Source organism: Aptenodytes forsteri, unplaced genomic scaffold (assembly GCF_000699145.1).
Source record: "Aptenodytes forsteri isolate BGI_AS27 unplaced genomic scaffold, ASM69914v1 Scaffold280, whole genome shotgun sequence".
In the NCBI taxonomy this organism is placed as follows: Eukaryota; Metazoa; Chordata; class Aves; order Sphenisciformes; family Spheniscidae; genus Aptenodytes; species Aptenodytes forsteri.
Window position 1 is genome coordinate 2,220,891 of NW_008796042.1, and position 16,502 is coordinate 2,237,392.

General features: G+C 42.9%; 1 protein-coding gene across 1 annotated transcript; it reads right to left on the bottom strand.

The window, feature by feature from the left end:
- Positions 1-13,211: 13,211 nt before the first annotated feature.
- Positions 13,212-14,108, bottom strand: KCNK12 (potassium two pore domain channel subfamily K member 12; the record flags this gene model as incomplete). The annotated part of the gene is made up of 1 exon (XM_009285579.1): positions 13,212-14,108. A coding segment is annotated over one exon (897 nt), but the record flags the coding sequence as incomplete, so codon positions are not given.
- Between the last annotated feature and the right edge of the window lie 2,394 nt (positions 14,109-16,502).

The following is a 16,502-nucleotide window of genomic DNA, read 5'->3' on the forward strand; positions in this document are numbered from 1 at the left end:
AGCAAGATTTATTTTTAGAGCCGGTGTGGTGATCAGCTCAGCCACAGAGGTTTTGTCACTGATTTCAGCAGGTCACAAGTTCACACACTGCTTCTGAATTAGTTTGGGAGAATAAAGCAGTGGGAAGGAAACAGGAGGCCTGGAAGCAGGCAGAGGAATAAATGAGATAAGAGACCAATTAAACTGGATAAAAGCAAAGAGACAAACGGGGAGCGTGGTGAGGGCTTTGATGAGTTCTACAGCACATTTAAAGGGTATTTCAGGTGAAACCTTTTCTGGCTCACTCATTTAAATAGCCTCATTTCTACCAAAATAACTGATTACATGACTAGGGTGAGCTGGATTTTAACCTTTATGTAATCTTCCTATATAAATGTAATAGTTGCGCAAAATGCACTTTCCAGATAGGGTATAGACTTGTGAGAGAGGTGACGGCATGTTTCTCGGTGTGTGATCAGATGCCCACCGGAGGTGGATGGAAAAGGAAATTCAGACCCAGGAAAATGCAACAGCAGTCATCTTAATCCAATGAAGTTTGCAGCTCGGTAGCTGGAACCACTGAAAAACGTAATACGGCATTAAACCCCAAATCACACTGCACAAGGTCTAATGAATCATCTGTAATTGCCTCATCATGTGCGTATCAGCCCTCGTGTAGTGTTTTATCCAGCATGCTTGCTTCTCTTGAAATTAAGGCCACGTCTCCCACCGCGTCTCAGTGAGCTGAGAGCAGGACGGGGGTGTCGAAAATGCACGTGTGCCTGTTGGGGGGCGATGCTGGAGAGGAAGGAAGCCAGCGCAGTGCAGCGGTGACACACTGGTGGACAGCCTGAATGCCGAGCTGGTACCTGTACGGGTATGTGATAGGATCTCGGTGAGACATTTGGGTGCTTAAGGCAGCCCCGTCATCCCTGTAATGTAAACACCTTGCAGCGTAGCATAATGGAAAAGTAAATATAAATGCAGCCCCTACATGAGGGCTGGATTTTGCTGCAATAAATTGGATTAAGGGCTGTTTTTACACTCCTGCCTCTGGAAAGGGTTTTGGGGGGTTGGGGGCAGGTGCATGCCCCAGCTGGGTACCGGCAGCCCTGTGTCTGCTCCTAGCGGGGTCACCGAGGGTCTGAGCGGGCCAGCCCAGGCTTACCAGAGAGCAGCATGGATGAGCTTTCCACCAGCAGCAGAAACAAGGGAAGTCGGCTCCCAGCGAGCCAGTTGTCTTTTCCCACCTCCTGATACGCACCAAGGACGGATGCTTTCACAGTGGCCTTTCGCCTATGCCAGGACGAGCCACTTGAGAGATCTCAGGAGCAGTTGTGGGAGCTGCCAGTGCTGCCCGTCCAGGTGAGTTTTCTCTTCCCCTCATTTGCTTTGCTGTCTTCTTGGACAGCAGGGCTCAGTACCTTTTTTTCCCCATTAGGAAACGAGCTGAGGTAGCTGGTGGCTCCCCAGGAAGGGATATATTTGCAACACAGGAAGGTACCAGACCAGCAACATCAAAATGGAGTGGTGTAGAAAGTGTAATTGTTATTTTTTTAAAAAAGGTATTTTCTGTAAATATGAATATTTAACAGATTAGTAGGGTTTTCCCCGCATACTCTGTGATGGAGAACTTTATGGTTGGAATTCTGAAGAAATTGAAATATTCTGAAAATCTTAACTTCTTTGAAGCATGTAAGACCCCAAATAAATCCCAGGAGAACTGTACTCCCAATGTCAGCATCTCTGAGGACACCTCGCATCAGTGGAATCAGTGCTGAACCGCCAACAGCTTCCCTCTCCCCTTCGCTGCCTGGCCCAGCATAACTTTTGGCGGCTGCAACCCTTCAGCCCTTGCCTTTTCTGCTGGGAAAATAATTCGTGTGTGTTTTGACAAGCAGGGGCTGTCAAACCAGCCCTCGCAGGTTGTGTGTCTGCCTGGGACACTGCAGCAGCGGGTGCCATCCAGAGCACCCGCCCAGCACCAGGTCTCACTGGGGCTTGTTTTAACTAGCTAAGGAGATGGGGACAGCAATATGGGTTTTGGCTGGGTTTATAAACCAGAAAGGTTTGCACTTTGGGTCCATGTTGTCTAGCAAGATTAGCAAGCCTCCTCGTTTGGTGCAGTGACATTTCTCTGTTTGCAGTGTGATTGATTTTTTAAGCGCCTTTCTAGTCAGTACCAAAATTTCCAGGATTTATCTTAATACCTTGGACAGATGGATCCTACTGATTTCAATGGAAGCTGGGGAGAAGGGATATATAGGGAGTTCCTTATAACTGTTTACAGAGCAAACAGTTTCCATCTGCTTTCTATTTTACTGTAAAGCAAAGGATCGGTCAGCTGCAATCTTTAATAGATAACCATCATGTACATTAGAAGCATGTCACACTAGTTGCTATCCTCCCCGGCTCTGCCCGACCATACCCAGTTTAATCAGCACCTGGGGGGCTGTGGGCTCTCCCCTTACAGCTCTGTGATCCCCAAGCCACACGTTTCAGAGAGGATCTCTTGGCTGGGAGGTGCTTCTGCCTTGCCTCCTGCTCCCCATGCTCAGAAAAGAAGAGTACTTGCATACGCATCCCAGACAACATTTTTTCTCCTGTTTATTTCAAAAGTCTTTGTAATAGCTTAATTGCAACAATCCAAACGTCACCTGGAATTTGACATCCTCCCAGATGTATATAATTCATACTCGGTTGTGTATCACAGCATTAAAAACACACAGGAATATTCCCCGAACACCATCAGCAGGTTCTTCCATGGTCTCATTAACCACCAGCCTTACACATCCTCCGCCAATGCCTCTGCACCACTTTGCAATGCGGCTGCGCATCAGCCGTCTCTGCCTCCTAGGTCCATAACCATGCTTCTGCGAATGAAGGGGTGCCAAGCCCAAAATACCCATTTTTGTTTGCAAACTGTGTATAACGTACCAGTAGAAATGTGATCTGTATTTAATTGGCTTAGTATATGGCTTTTAGTCCTCTTCATTCAAAGATCTTACAGTGGAAAAATCCTGAGCTGACATCAAAAATGGGACCGTTTTGTTAAAAGCACTCTCAATTACGGTATGTGTTGGAGGCAAAGTGCCTGTCAACCCAGAATTAAAGTATTTTTAAAAATGCCACTTGTTTAAATAGATTTCAATCTTGAAATTTATTCCAGTTTAATGTTTTGCTAGGAAGCAACATCTGAAAGTGAGTAAAAAATCTATGCTTTCTAATCAATGATTTACAGGAATTTATGCTGCTTCATTTCACCTCTTGACTTGGTAAACACAACTGAAATTGTGCTGGAAAAATACATGCAGCTCCTTTTGACTTCTAGCAGGCATTTAAAAGTCATTATGTCTGTTTAATTAGGCTATTTACTACCTGCAATTCAACTAAGTTACTCCAGATTCAGGCAAGAGCAGCATTTGCTTCCTAGAACCTACCGGCTCTTTCGGCTTATTTAGGTAATTTCTGTATCATTCAACTCTTTGGGAGTACGTTGCGTGATGCCAGGCACCGGGACCTGCCGCGACTGTTTCTGGCCAGAGAAATGTCATTTTTTCTGACCAACGCTCAGCTGAAATTCCTCTCGGGTGTTACAATAGTCCCTGGCTAATACCCATATTCGCCAGTGACAGTAAAAAGCTTGTGTAAGTCTTGCTGCCATCCTCTGATTTCAGCACTGATGATGAGAAATTTCCCTAACAGTGTAGAAACAGCTGCAGAAACTTGTTCAGAAAGTGCCATTTTTGGTGCTGCAGCTGTTCGCAGGGTAATGTCCAGCACCCCAAACATCCAGCTGATGCTCTCCTGAACCCAAAATTCTCCCGCTGCCTGGGAAGCAGCTGGCTGCTACGGACAGAGGCAGCTCTGCTCACAGCTTTTGCATGTGAGCTCATTACTGTCTCATTTAGGATTATTTTGCTTTTCTGATATGCTGATATTGAGTGGGGGTTTTGTTTTTTTTCTTTTTTTTTCTTTTTTTTTTTTTAAAAATCATGACCACTTGAAGGTCAGCTGTCAAATGGATTGAATGATCAGCACAGGAAAATTGAAAATCATGACATCTTGTGTATAGGCTGTGAATAATGGGCAACACCCTTTTGATCATTAAAATAGAAAATGCTCTCTATATTTTCTGATGTTTTTAGCCCATTAAGAAGGCAGGGATATGACCGCATTGTTGATGCTGTGCACCGCTTTCCTGGCAGTACATTCGCTGGCTGCAGACCAGGGGCTGGTGGTGGGATGGATCCCACGCTGGGGGAGGCTTGGCCGGAGGAGGCAGCTGCAGGTTGCCATGACATTCAGCTCCTCTCCAAAAACCACAGACACTCCGAGGCAGGTCCATTTTCTGCTGGGGACTGAACCAGTATTCATGGTCTCTGGACCATGGACATGCTTAAACTTGGGGATGGAGGCAACTCTATCCCTGAGTGCTATTCAGACCAAGGCATGTCCTCAAATACATTTTGATTTCATACAGATGAAGAAAATATAAGCCTTGACTACCCCAGTGCTGTCAGAAACCGAGGCTTTCCCTCGAGATGCAGGTGCATTGAGCATTAGAAAGGAACGCTATGGTAATTTTGTGCTGCATGCCTGAGCTTTGGGACCCAACTGTGTATTTTAGCACCTTACTTTCTGTTCGGAGCACCACTTTTGTTGCTTTACTGTACTTGTAGGATGGTAAGACCATTTTTTTTCTTTTTTTACTGCTAAAGATCTCTTAACAAATATAACCAGACTTGGTAATTGATTCATCTTGTAATATTTATATATGCTGTCATCATACAGAAAGCCTAAACAAATCTCTCTATCCGTTTTATGAGGAAAGTAGGATCACAGCATTACGGCTTTGCCGGTGCAGAGGCTGAATGTAAAATGAGTCGATGACTGCACCTGGGTCCCGAACACTCCTGTTTCGGGAACAAACCAGGGTTCAAAGGCGGCCAGAAACAGTGCAGCGCCGGCTACAACATTTCGCTGTGCTTGTCAAAAGTGGCTCAATATAATGTCAGTCTTTTTTTTTTTTTGCTTTTTCTTTTGCCTTTCTCTATGTTTTTTATGTCTTGACAATTCAAATAGCACATAGTTGCTAGCCCCGATTCAAGGGCAGAGGCAGGCGTGTACGACGCCTAAAGACAAGGACCTTCCTTAGGAGCCGCAGGGGGCTGGGGCGATGGCAAACCGTGTCCTGAGGCACAGTGCAGGGAATTGCCCGTTATCACCCAGCCAAGCTGCTTTAACAGCCCCGGCATAAACTCCCAGCAACCGAACCAACCGACAAAATAACATCTTTGTGCATCAAGAGCCAGTAAATTATCCTTGACGCTGTAGCTGTGCACCGGTGGTCTTTTGGATAAAAGCGGTCGGTAGCGAGTGGAGCTCTATTATTTATGTTTCTTTGCCTGAATTAGAATCACATTGCCATGCCCTTAGTTTGCAATTGCCAAACAGGTAAAAATATTCAAGTTTTGAAGATTTGTACATATAATTGTGCTTGCAGCAAACTAGTAGTCTGAGTTTTAATCCCTTTAGAAGCTCTATTCATAGGAGTGAATGTACAGGGTAGGGCGTATTCAAATGGGATTTACATCCTTCCAACTTCCTTTTAAAAAGTTTAAACAAATCAGGTAAAAGTGGGCAAATAAAATAGGAAGGACTTGTTACATAAAACTATCTTTAGCGTCTTTCACTGAGTTCATGTCAAGGATTTCTGTTGGTAGGAAAAATATTCAGTCTGCTCATTCCAACCATGACAAGTAATTTATACTCATAATTTAGATTTTACAAAACAATTTTTAAAAGAAAAATATTCAGAAAAGTGACTAATTTTGGTGTGTCTGGGAACATTTGCTGGTTAATTTGCTGGTGTTAATATTTCGGCTGTTTGCAATCAATGCAAATGGGAAAGTGATTGTCAACCAGAAACCAGTGGAATTAACTGCAGAAGTAAAATTCTTGATGCTTGTAATAGGAGATAATAATGCCAACTCCACTAAAGATATCTACCAAGCTGTGCCCCTTTAAAAAGAAATGAAAATTAAACAGGAATACCTTTGAGCAGATATATTATCATTGAAGTCTTTATAAGTTGGCTTGAAATTTGGAACTAATATTTTTGCAGAGTATACAACAAGGTGGTATTCTAGTGAGCTAAAAATGTGTGTGTCTGTATATGTGAAGGGATGGCATTTTTTATTTTTGTAAATAAACAATGTCTCTACACACAACCCCCCTCCCCCAACAAACCCAAAACATTTTTCAGGTGTTGTGCTGTCAGATACTGAGGTTTTACAGTAAAATTGGAACTGAACTCTTGCAGTGTCTGTACAGCTCATGGATGTTACTATAAGCAAAAATTTTTGGACATATTTTACTTGTAGGGAATAAAACTGATTCACTGATACAAAAATTAGGAAATGATAGCCACTGAGAAAACACTTGGTGTTTGAATTGCACGTTGTCAGAAATATCAGTAATTTTTTCCAAGTTGTTTATTGTATATTGTTATAAAAGCATTAATTTTGCATTGACTCACTGGCTTTAAAAAGTAATCTTACAGTCTGCGAAGTACAGAGGGATTATGGGAACATCTTTGTATTTCTTAGACGGTCTGATAAAGCATCACCTGCTGGGGGGCCTAATCCTGAAAACACGTGGGACTATGATGCTACACAATTGCAAATCCACCTACATCCTCATGCCCGGTGCTTCCTCGTGCTGAGTCCAGGCTGGGGAGCTGGCTGGCACACACCTGGGCATGTCATGGCCTGGGGACTGGGGGGACCAGAGGCGTGGGAATCTGCACCTACGATATACCCATCACTATAAGGGATCAGCATGGCTGCTTTTCCAGTAGTAGGCTGGGCGATCGTCTTCCCAAAATCAGCCCTTGATAGCGTTCACCTCCTGAATGAAGTGCAGATGGTGAGTGTAAACGTGCAGTCCCTCTCTCTTCCCTCTGTGTCTCACAAAACACTTCTCTCCATGTTCCAGACGAGGTAGCTGAGCCTGTGATACGAGAGCTACTTGGGGCTGTGACGATGTCTCACCGTTTTGTGACGGGGCATAACGCAGGTGCGTATGGAGAGCAAAGCAAGTCTTTGGTTTCCTGCTGGATTTGTTGGAAAGTACTTCTGAGCCTCTCCCTTTCCCCACACTTTTCATTCCTTGGTAACAGTACACTTGCTGTACCTTGAGAAAAAGCTTATATTTTTTTTCTCACGCTAAATTGCCAGACTGCTGGATGCTCTGCTATAAACTGTACCCATATTTACTGTCTCTTTCCTTACCCAAGGAAGGACTAAACGCAATAGATAGGAAGGCTGCAGGTTTGCAGCCCCGCTTAAAGCAAAACTACACCATTTCAGTTCCCGAGAGTTGAAAGTTTGGATTTGATTCTAGACCTCTTTTTGGCTATGCAATATTTAGGGCAATTGCATCGTTCTTTTTTTCCTGGTTTAAAGGTATATTCTAATTAAAGGATGGATGCTATGCATTTAATAAAAAGAGTAAGAAAAAAGGCATGCGTCTTTATTGGTAGCTGCATTCGGACTGTGGCCATGTAAACTGAAGTAGTCCTTCCTCTGTGCCATTGCTACACAACATATTTATAATGCGTAATGAACCGCTTACTGTGCATATGTTAATATGCATATCCTACGAGTCAAATATCAGTGGAATTGGCCATACCTTCCTGCATTTTCCACAGACAATGTAATTAGATGACCTTTAAAGGTCTCTTCCAACCCAAACTATTCTATGATTCTATGATAATGCTTCTGTTTTCCTAGCATGAATATTCACGAAAGCAGAACATGAGCTCAAATATGGAAGTCTTCACAAAAAAGAAATTGCATATTGGTTGTACAATGTGCAATGCACACTTCATTAGTTATTTTGTGTAAGTATTAATAAGCCCTAATTGAGTTTATTATGTAACATAATATTTATTGTATTATTTAAATACAACATTGAAAACGTGTGTTGGTTTGGAAAGGCACATTAGTAATCCAATTAGAGCAGAAGCCATATCCATAGTTGTGCTAGCAATCAGCAAAGTACGATTTTGTTTAGATTAGCTCTGAACATTCATTGTAATAATTAGTCACTGAATATTTTTCAAGTTAAAGGTTAGAAAAACCCAAAAAAGGGAGAACGGTCTCATTGCTAGACCTAATTTCCATGTAATTATAAATTAATCCCACACAGGTAATCAGGTTTGTACTGAGCCCCCATGCCTGGCTATATGGCCTCCACTGCTGCTCAAGTCCTCCTTTCAGTAGCCAGTCAAGATGTGACTGAAATACAGACAAATGGTCGTAATAAACCCAAATTTTCACCCACAGAAAGCTGGGGAGGAGAAGAGATCAAGGGCCAGGGCTGAAGCTGTGCTGGGACACCAGCACGACACCGACAGGCAGCATCGCAGTGCATCTCTGGGTAACCCGAGCATGGCATGGGGTGGTCACCGAGAGCTTTAATGTGATTCTTACACCTCTCCTGTCTTCCACCAGGTATTTTTGCTGCAATTAGAGCTGGCAACTGGGTTATCAAATAGCAAGTACATGTCAAATAGGCACAAATATCCTTTATAACAGACCTTCTTTCCATTTTCAGTTGTGCCTACTGCTGCAAAGTCCCAGCCACTGCCTAAAGTACCTTTCTACTTCTTGCTAGCAGTAATGGGAGTTGCTTGTACAATGTTTCTTCTGCAGGGAGATGGGCAAACTACAGCCTCGTCCTTCAGAAACTTCCATCTGTGACTGAGGTCAATGAGATTACTTCTCTGAACATTTATATCGTCTGAAGGACATCCTTTGCATTGCAAGGAAATAAAAGGTGATCTGATCTTTTTGCACAAAATGAGAAGTGTGTTTGCAGATGGGAAGAAACTGTAGAGAATCGGATGACATCTCAGTATGACTCCAAACTTTGTCTGAGACACACAGAGGAAAGACAAGCCCTAAGAAGTAAATGTAGTGACTTGTTGAACATTACCAGTTTCACAAGAAACTGTTCCTTGTAACTGTTCTGTCCTGAGCTCCAGGGGAAAGAGAAGATGTCACTTGAATTTGGTCATTGTCCCTTATTAATTTTCACTTAAATTTTAATTCTCATCTGCAAGGTATCTGCGGGCCAGGTGAACGCGGTATCTCCTCCTTTCGTGCTGGAGGTCTGAGCAACTCACGCCTGTGCAATCATTGCTCTCCCTAAGGACTGTCTCACAGAGAAGTCCCAAGTCCTGTAGCTCTCTGCTGCTCCTGAATGCTCTTCTTAGGCTCAGACAGCAAAAGACCAGTTTGGGACACGGGTCTGAGCTCCCATCTGTGCTGCCTGTACAGCTGCTCAGCAGGCAACTGGGATGTCTGGGTCTGTGCCAGCTAGGAGTCACTGCTGCTGTTTTGCAGGGTGGTACAGAGGGGGTTCTACCAGGGAAGATGAACTTTTAAATCCTAAGTTAATCGCATTCTTTCAAGGCTGTCCAAAAATAAAACCTGGAAAAGAAAAACATTTCAAGAATGTAATACAACTCCCAAGTTACCTGAAAAGAAAGTGCAATCTAGTGCAGTGTGCTTTCACTGTCCCACTCTGTTCCTTCAGTTTCCTTCTGATTTCTTGTGCTTCAGCCTGTGTCCGGATATTGCAGGTATCTGCTTTTTCTGTGAAAATGAAATACCAGGAGGAATTGCACTTGGTGCAACTGGTTCACGTTTAGGGTTTAATTCACAAAAGGAGCAGGCTGCCCTGGGGAATCCCGAGTTGGACCATGCACAAAAAAAGAGAGGAGTTAGGTACCCAAGTCTGGCAAGTTTAAAGAGAAGTTGTTATAAAAAAAGCTAAAGAAAGCGCAGGAAGGACTAGGAAAGACCGATTTCAAATCTCCTGTGTCCTCTTGGCTCATGTACTCATGCAACACGGGTGATGGGTGCCCAGGTAGTGCTAGCAGGCAGAAGAGTAGAGATTTGGAGCTTGGTTTTCATGCGTCCTTGAAAAATACTTCAGCTGCTGAGTATGAGGGAACTGTAAGGCCACTCCTTGTGAGACCCAGTTCAGTAATCGTGCTCTGAACCCTCTCCTAAACTGGCCTTGCTGAGCCAGATGGGCTTGGGGATTTTTAAGGGGCTTAGATACAAGCTGGGGGTCCCTGTGGTTGAGTTGTGTCAGCTTCTGGGGATATGTGCGCTGCAAGAAATAGGGGCACTGGCAGAAAACTGGGCATGCACTTCATATGCCTCTGAGGCTAAGGAGAAGCAGAATGGAGTTTATCAAGGATCTTGGGAGTAAAGAAACATTAGACCTACATGCATAGAGTAGCAATCAGATGCCCAAATCTCTTGGGGAACCCAGCTCTGGGAGCCAATCCAACTCCCCCTGAAGTCAATAGGAACTGCAAAGGGTCCTGCAATGGTACCACTGTGACCAATGGTACCAAAAAGACTCAGAAACTTTTAAATCATATTACAACAGACTGCGTGTCTGCCTTCGACTGGACTCAGAAAAAGTACAGAAATAGCAGAGGAGGTATGTACAATTTCGTATTACTTCACTGTATTTCCCAGGCAGGAATAGGTAGTTTGAAAACAATTTACAAACATTTAAACAGGTCCCTAATCACAGTTGTAATATTTATCCTTTAAAAACAACTTACTGAAAAAATAAAACCCCTTAATTTGCAAATTTGTTATCATAAAAATATAGTTCTTGAGCTCACAGAATGTTAATGCATTTGAACATGTTTTTATGAGTAAAATGATAAACCTAAGTAATTCTGCTGTGGTTTGGGATCCTATTTATTCAAACTCAAGACCTTTGGGACACAGCCTGTCTGCCTCGATTTAGGCAGCACTTCACACAGTGGGGTCTGTTCTAATGAGTAATAGTCACTGTGATGGCAAATGTACCAAGACACAACCCTAAGAGAGGTCTAGCTGCAAGAAGAGAGCAGCGCCCCATACACACTCTTAATAAACACATAAATCATCACAGTTAAAGAGATTTACCCCTGGGGGTAATCCCGAGGGAAAAGAACAGATTTTTATTCTTTTGGTTCCCTGCCTCTGCCGTTTCCAAAAATGGTCCCTGCAGCTCTGGAAGTCGCCTTCCTGAACTGGGTCCTTGCAGTCGGTCTTTGAGTCTTTCCCAGACCACGACCTGCCCCTACACATCCTGCTTAAATTTATCCTTCAGTGGGCTTCAAAATAGCATCACCAAACACTTTGACCTCTGCCTGCTTCTTCAAAGGGCCACTCAAACGTAGCATGTGAGATGGAGTGCACAGACAGACAGGCACACGGACACATGGACCTTGGGGGCGTCTCTCTGCCACCAGGGAAGCTCCTTGCCAGATGAATGCCTCTTGAATGCGGTCTCTGCCATACCACGTACTCTTAAGTATGAGAACACAAACATTGAGTGTTTCGGGCCAAACACATCTTAATAAAAGCTGTGACTACGTTTATAGTATGATACAGATCCACGTGTGATGGTTTATCTGCTGCTCTGGTTCCTTCTCCTTCAGGCAAAAGATACAATCGCTGCCATACTTCAGCTGGCAGTGTGACACTTGGCAGGCTCAAGTGTGCAAAACCTCAAATTAAAAGTTAGTTTTCTGAGTTTAAATTCCAAAACAGTTTGCACTACTACAAATTTAAAGGAAAGCAAACTGATGGATACCTCAAACCCATGCAAAACAAAGTAAAGTAAATAAACAACAGAGTAAAATATCTATATGAAACTTCATGGAAATATTTTCAAACATTTCTAATATTCCTAGTTTGTTTTCATCAGCTTTTTCCATTTATTCAGCAATCAACCTAGTACTCATGATCTTGCCTATAATTACCCAAGTTGTTTTCAAGAGCTGACCATTGTGGCTTCTCAGACTTCACGCTTAAGTTATATTTCTTGCTGGAATCAGCAGAAGCCTTTTTATTACCTTCACAGCATTAACGGAGCGGCATAGTATAGAGAATTTAGAGAAATGATCCAGAGCTTTGCACATATTTCTGAAAGAGATTTGCAGTAATTCCTGTGCACCCATTTGTCATGCTGAACTAGACACTCAGACCAGGTTCGCTTGAAGATGCTTCCGGTTCTTCAGTGGTTTGGGCTAGCGCAGGTTAAATATGACTTAAGACAGTAGCAACAGCCTTAGGCCAATTTATGACTTAGTACCAATGTTTTGAGAGAAGCTAGCTTCTGGGGGAGCTCCAAAGCAATGCTCTTCTGTATAACCTTCACAATCGGATTTGTGGGAAACAAGTACAGAACAAAAAACTGCAAAGAAACCATTTGCGTGAATCTCTGCAACAATACTGCAGAAGTAAAAGATGCAAATTTAGGACAACAGAGAGCCTACATTCATTTTAGCTACTTATTTTCATGTAAAAGTAATGAAATAAGTATTTCAGTGGTGATGCAAACATTTGACACCAGAGGTGCGTACTGGCTTCTCTTGCATTAAATGAAGTCAGTACCGAAGTTGACAATTGCCTGTTTTCAGTAATTCAGCAGGTAGGAATAGTTTTGCACGTTTTAACACGGTTCTTGATAACCCCCTGACTTTTAAGAGTTAGGTCGCAGGTAGCGTTTCAGACAAGACTGGCTAAAACCCAACATTTATAGTCAGGGGAATTCAGCCCATTTGATCCTCTACCATTGAAGTCAGTAGGATTAATCAAGTGAAGCACAGTTACCCTAAAGCTGGTGTAACTGCAGTCACCTACGTGTTTGTTATATACAGGCCTGCTATGAGGAATTGCTGAAGAGAGTTGAGTACAAAGTTCAGAGCCAGATCCAGACTCCAACAAACGGTGAGATACTCGTTTAGCCAAACCTTATCAACCCCAAGTTTGAATCTGGAGCCGAACTTGCCCATTTTATGCATTTTAACCCAGAGTTTGGGTTCAGGCTATGTTCTGAAGAACATGTTGGTTTTGACACCACCGTAACCATGCAAACCATTCTTCTATAATTGCATCAGATTCTGCATCAAAGACATCCAAGTCTCTTCCAAAAAACTTCTTTGGGGAAAATTATAACATTACGGTAAAGATGTTACTGCATATCAGAGAAGACTTATAAAACCCCCAGAAACTAAAATGCTGAACGCCCAATGAATACCAAGGCTGTCTCTGAAGTTAAAACTTTCCAGTAGTTTACAGTGATAATTCCACCCTAATCACCATTTTATTTTTATTAAAGAAACAAAAGGAATTTCAAAAACTCTACCTAGAATCACTTGTTTCTGCCAAGCGGTTGTTCATGATGGCTAGAGCACCCACCCCTGCGGAGAAACCGTTTTGTCTTGTATTGATACAAACGTTCCTCGGGTAGCCGTTGGCTGTCTCGGACAACTGCTTTTGCAAAATGGCCAGGGATACTTTATTCGATGCCGTGAGCTCCCTCATGGAGATCATCTCTCCAGAGAGCCTCCTCCCCTCGGTGTCGCTGTCGTACTGTCCATCAGCGTCCATTGAGATGTTACGTCGACGTAGGCGGGCTCCTGGGGTGATGGCGTTACGACGTCCGAGGCGGGCACTTGATTTATGGCACTTTGGGCAACATCTGCATTCGAATTTTTTCAACACCCAGTTCAAAACTTGCTTGATTACGATTGAGATGACATTAAAAAGAGAGTATATGCAACATACCCCCATTAATATAAATATGAAGTTTCCAAATCTGTATAATCCCTGATTTTGGTACACAGCATTTTGGCTGCTTACCAAATCTCCAAAGCCGATGGTGCTGAAGGTGACAAAGCAATAGTACAAGGAGTCAATGTAGTTCCATCCTTCCACCGCTGTGTACATTGCAGAGGCGCAGCAGGAAAGGGTAATAGCAAAAATTCCCAGAATCAGCATCACGTGGTAAACGGACGGCTTCCATCCCACAAGGCTGCCCACCCCCGACATAGCTGGCCCCCTTCGGAAGTTAGGAGGTAGGAGACCACTTCTTCGCAGCTGTCTCTCATGGCACGCCTTCATGATAAATGCCAGGAGAGAGATAATGCGCTCCAAGAAGAGGTTGAAGAAAAGGATAGTCCCGGCACACCCAAAAAGGCCATAAACGATGAGGAACACTTTTCCAGCCACGGTTGCTGGTGTGGTCATCCCGAAACCTAAGGTGTGGAGATAAATGAGTAATGTTAATGACGTGGTTTTTCATGCGTAAGCTCAGGATGTATGTAACTTAACAAAGCTCCCATCTCACTGGACAAAAGAAGGAGTGCTACCTCTAAGTCAGTTTAGGCCAACAGGAAACCGAGTTCTGTAAAGAATGAAGAAGGCACCAGAAAGCTCAACGAGATGACCAAAACTCAAGAGAGAGCAAAACATCCTCGCAGAGATGAAAGATGATATTAACAGAGAAACACCACTCTGTAAATGCAGGTGGAAGCATTCCTGAGCCCAAACCACCTCGAGATGAGACGAGGTGAAGAGGCCATTTCCCTGCTCCCACGTGCGTGTGCCAGCGTGGCCTGATGGAAAGTTTAAGCTCTCTATTGACAAGCTGCAACCCAGCGTAACGCTATTGTTATCGAGGGCTGATAGTACCACTCCCACTGAAAAGATGGAAGGTTTCAGGTTGTATGTGTAACAGAAAAAAACCCTCACCTCCCAAAGATCGAATATTGTTTTAAAAATAACAGCACTTTAAAGTCTTAACCAAATCCCAACTGCAACTAGCCCACCTGATATAATCACAGAAGGAAGTAAAAGCCATGGCCCTGTTTTAAGTGATCAGCGAGATATCCCTGCTACAGAGCCACCTGGCAGACTGGGAGCACTAGGGTCTTGCAGGCTGATAATTACAGCAGGGAAAAACACTGCCACACAGTTAAATAGAAAAATTGGAGTATACAAACTCTGGAAAGATCCAGCAGCAATATTAATTCACCTCTTCTGTACAAGAATTGTCTTCTGACATTATTCATACACATAATTTTATATATAAGCAGTAATGCCTTGTAGCTATAGATGCTTAAATAACAGCAAAAGTGGTCTTAAATTTGCATGCAAATAAATACAGTAAGTTTGCTCCATGTTATTTGCTGATACCAGTTACTTTATGAAAAAGAATTACATATGTTTCACATGCTATCTCAGGAAGATTCTTCTGAAACTTAATTCTGCAGGCATTGCCCTTGTTCTGCTCTTCTTCCCTGTAAAAATGCTCAGTGGTTCAGTCAGAAAGCATACTGATGGGACTGAGGTAACTGATCATGTCCCATGAATAACTAACTACATCTAATCTAAATTAACGGTTTGTGAAAAATCCACATGCTAAAATTTCTTTACCTTATTGTTCCATGAAAATGCTGAGCAAGTAACATATTCGGGGAGGTAAGTATCAACATCAGACCACATCAATCAAAGTTTGCAAAGAAAAAGGAGCTGCTTTTAGCATAGAGCATAATGAAATCATTAAATCCAGTTTATTATCATGACGCACCTTTAAACAGCAACAGGAAGATATTCCCTATGTATAATGAGTTGAGACTGCTGCTTGAAATCTATTGATTTATTTTTGTAATGGCTGTATTTTTCTGGGTAATTTATTTGTGCTCCGTTCATACTTCATTGATACAGAATTTCGCATTTGTTGATAAAAGAATGTAAATGCTTGTGACAAGTAAACTTGGAAATATCTTTTCAATGACATGAAGGTGCACGAGGAAAGAGGTGGTCCTACTTTCACAACAGATTTGGCATGCTTGGAAACAGCTGTTTGACAGCAATTCGGACTGTACTGCATCATCAGTATCTTCACCGTAGAAACAGTCTTTTCTGTAAAAGACAGTGAAAAACTTGCACAGTATTACTAGAAAATAAAAAATTACCAAAGAGTTATTAGATTCTGTTTTCTGGACCCACGGTCTCTCCATTCTGTCGTGCTAAAAGACCACCTTTCAGCAGATCTCACAAAGCCTGCCTTGGGGTCCCAGGCTTAACACGAGGGAATGGGAAGCTCCTCTCAGTTCCTCCTCCTCTCTGGGGTGAAGCTGTTATCTGGGTCAGGCTGGCTGCTTGCAGGACCCTTCTCATTTGATGATGAATATCCACTAGTGTCTGGTCCCCAGAAGAAGCCAGGGAGCCTGTTGCGGTTGCCAGCTAGGGATACCCAGCCAGCTCATTATGGAGAAGGCATCTGTTCGCCCATGCCTTGTCAGCAAAGCATTTAAATATGTGCTTCACAGCAAGCATGTGAACACCACCATCAAAATAAATGGGTTTATTGTCACACATATGGCTAGACACATTTATTAATAAAAAAAAAAAAAAAAGTAGTAAAAAGTCATTCCCTTTCTCGGGGTGCCTGACTCAATCATTGAGTTTTATTGGCCTAATTAGTTTCCCTGTTACTTCGTGCAGCCGAGCCAAAGGTTCCCAAGTGCTTAGAACGTTAATAGGGGGTAGTAGAGCAGAACAGCAGACGCGTTTCAGGATATTCACTCCCTTCACTGATAACAAATAAATGGAAAAATATTTTGTTCAGGTGAAGAAAAAAAAAAA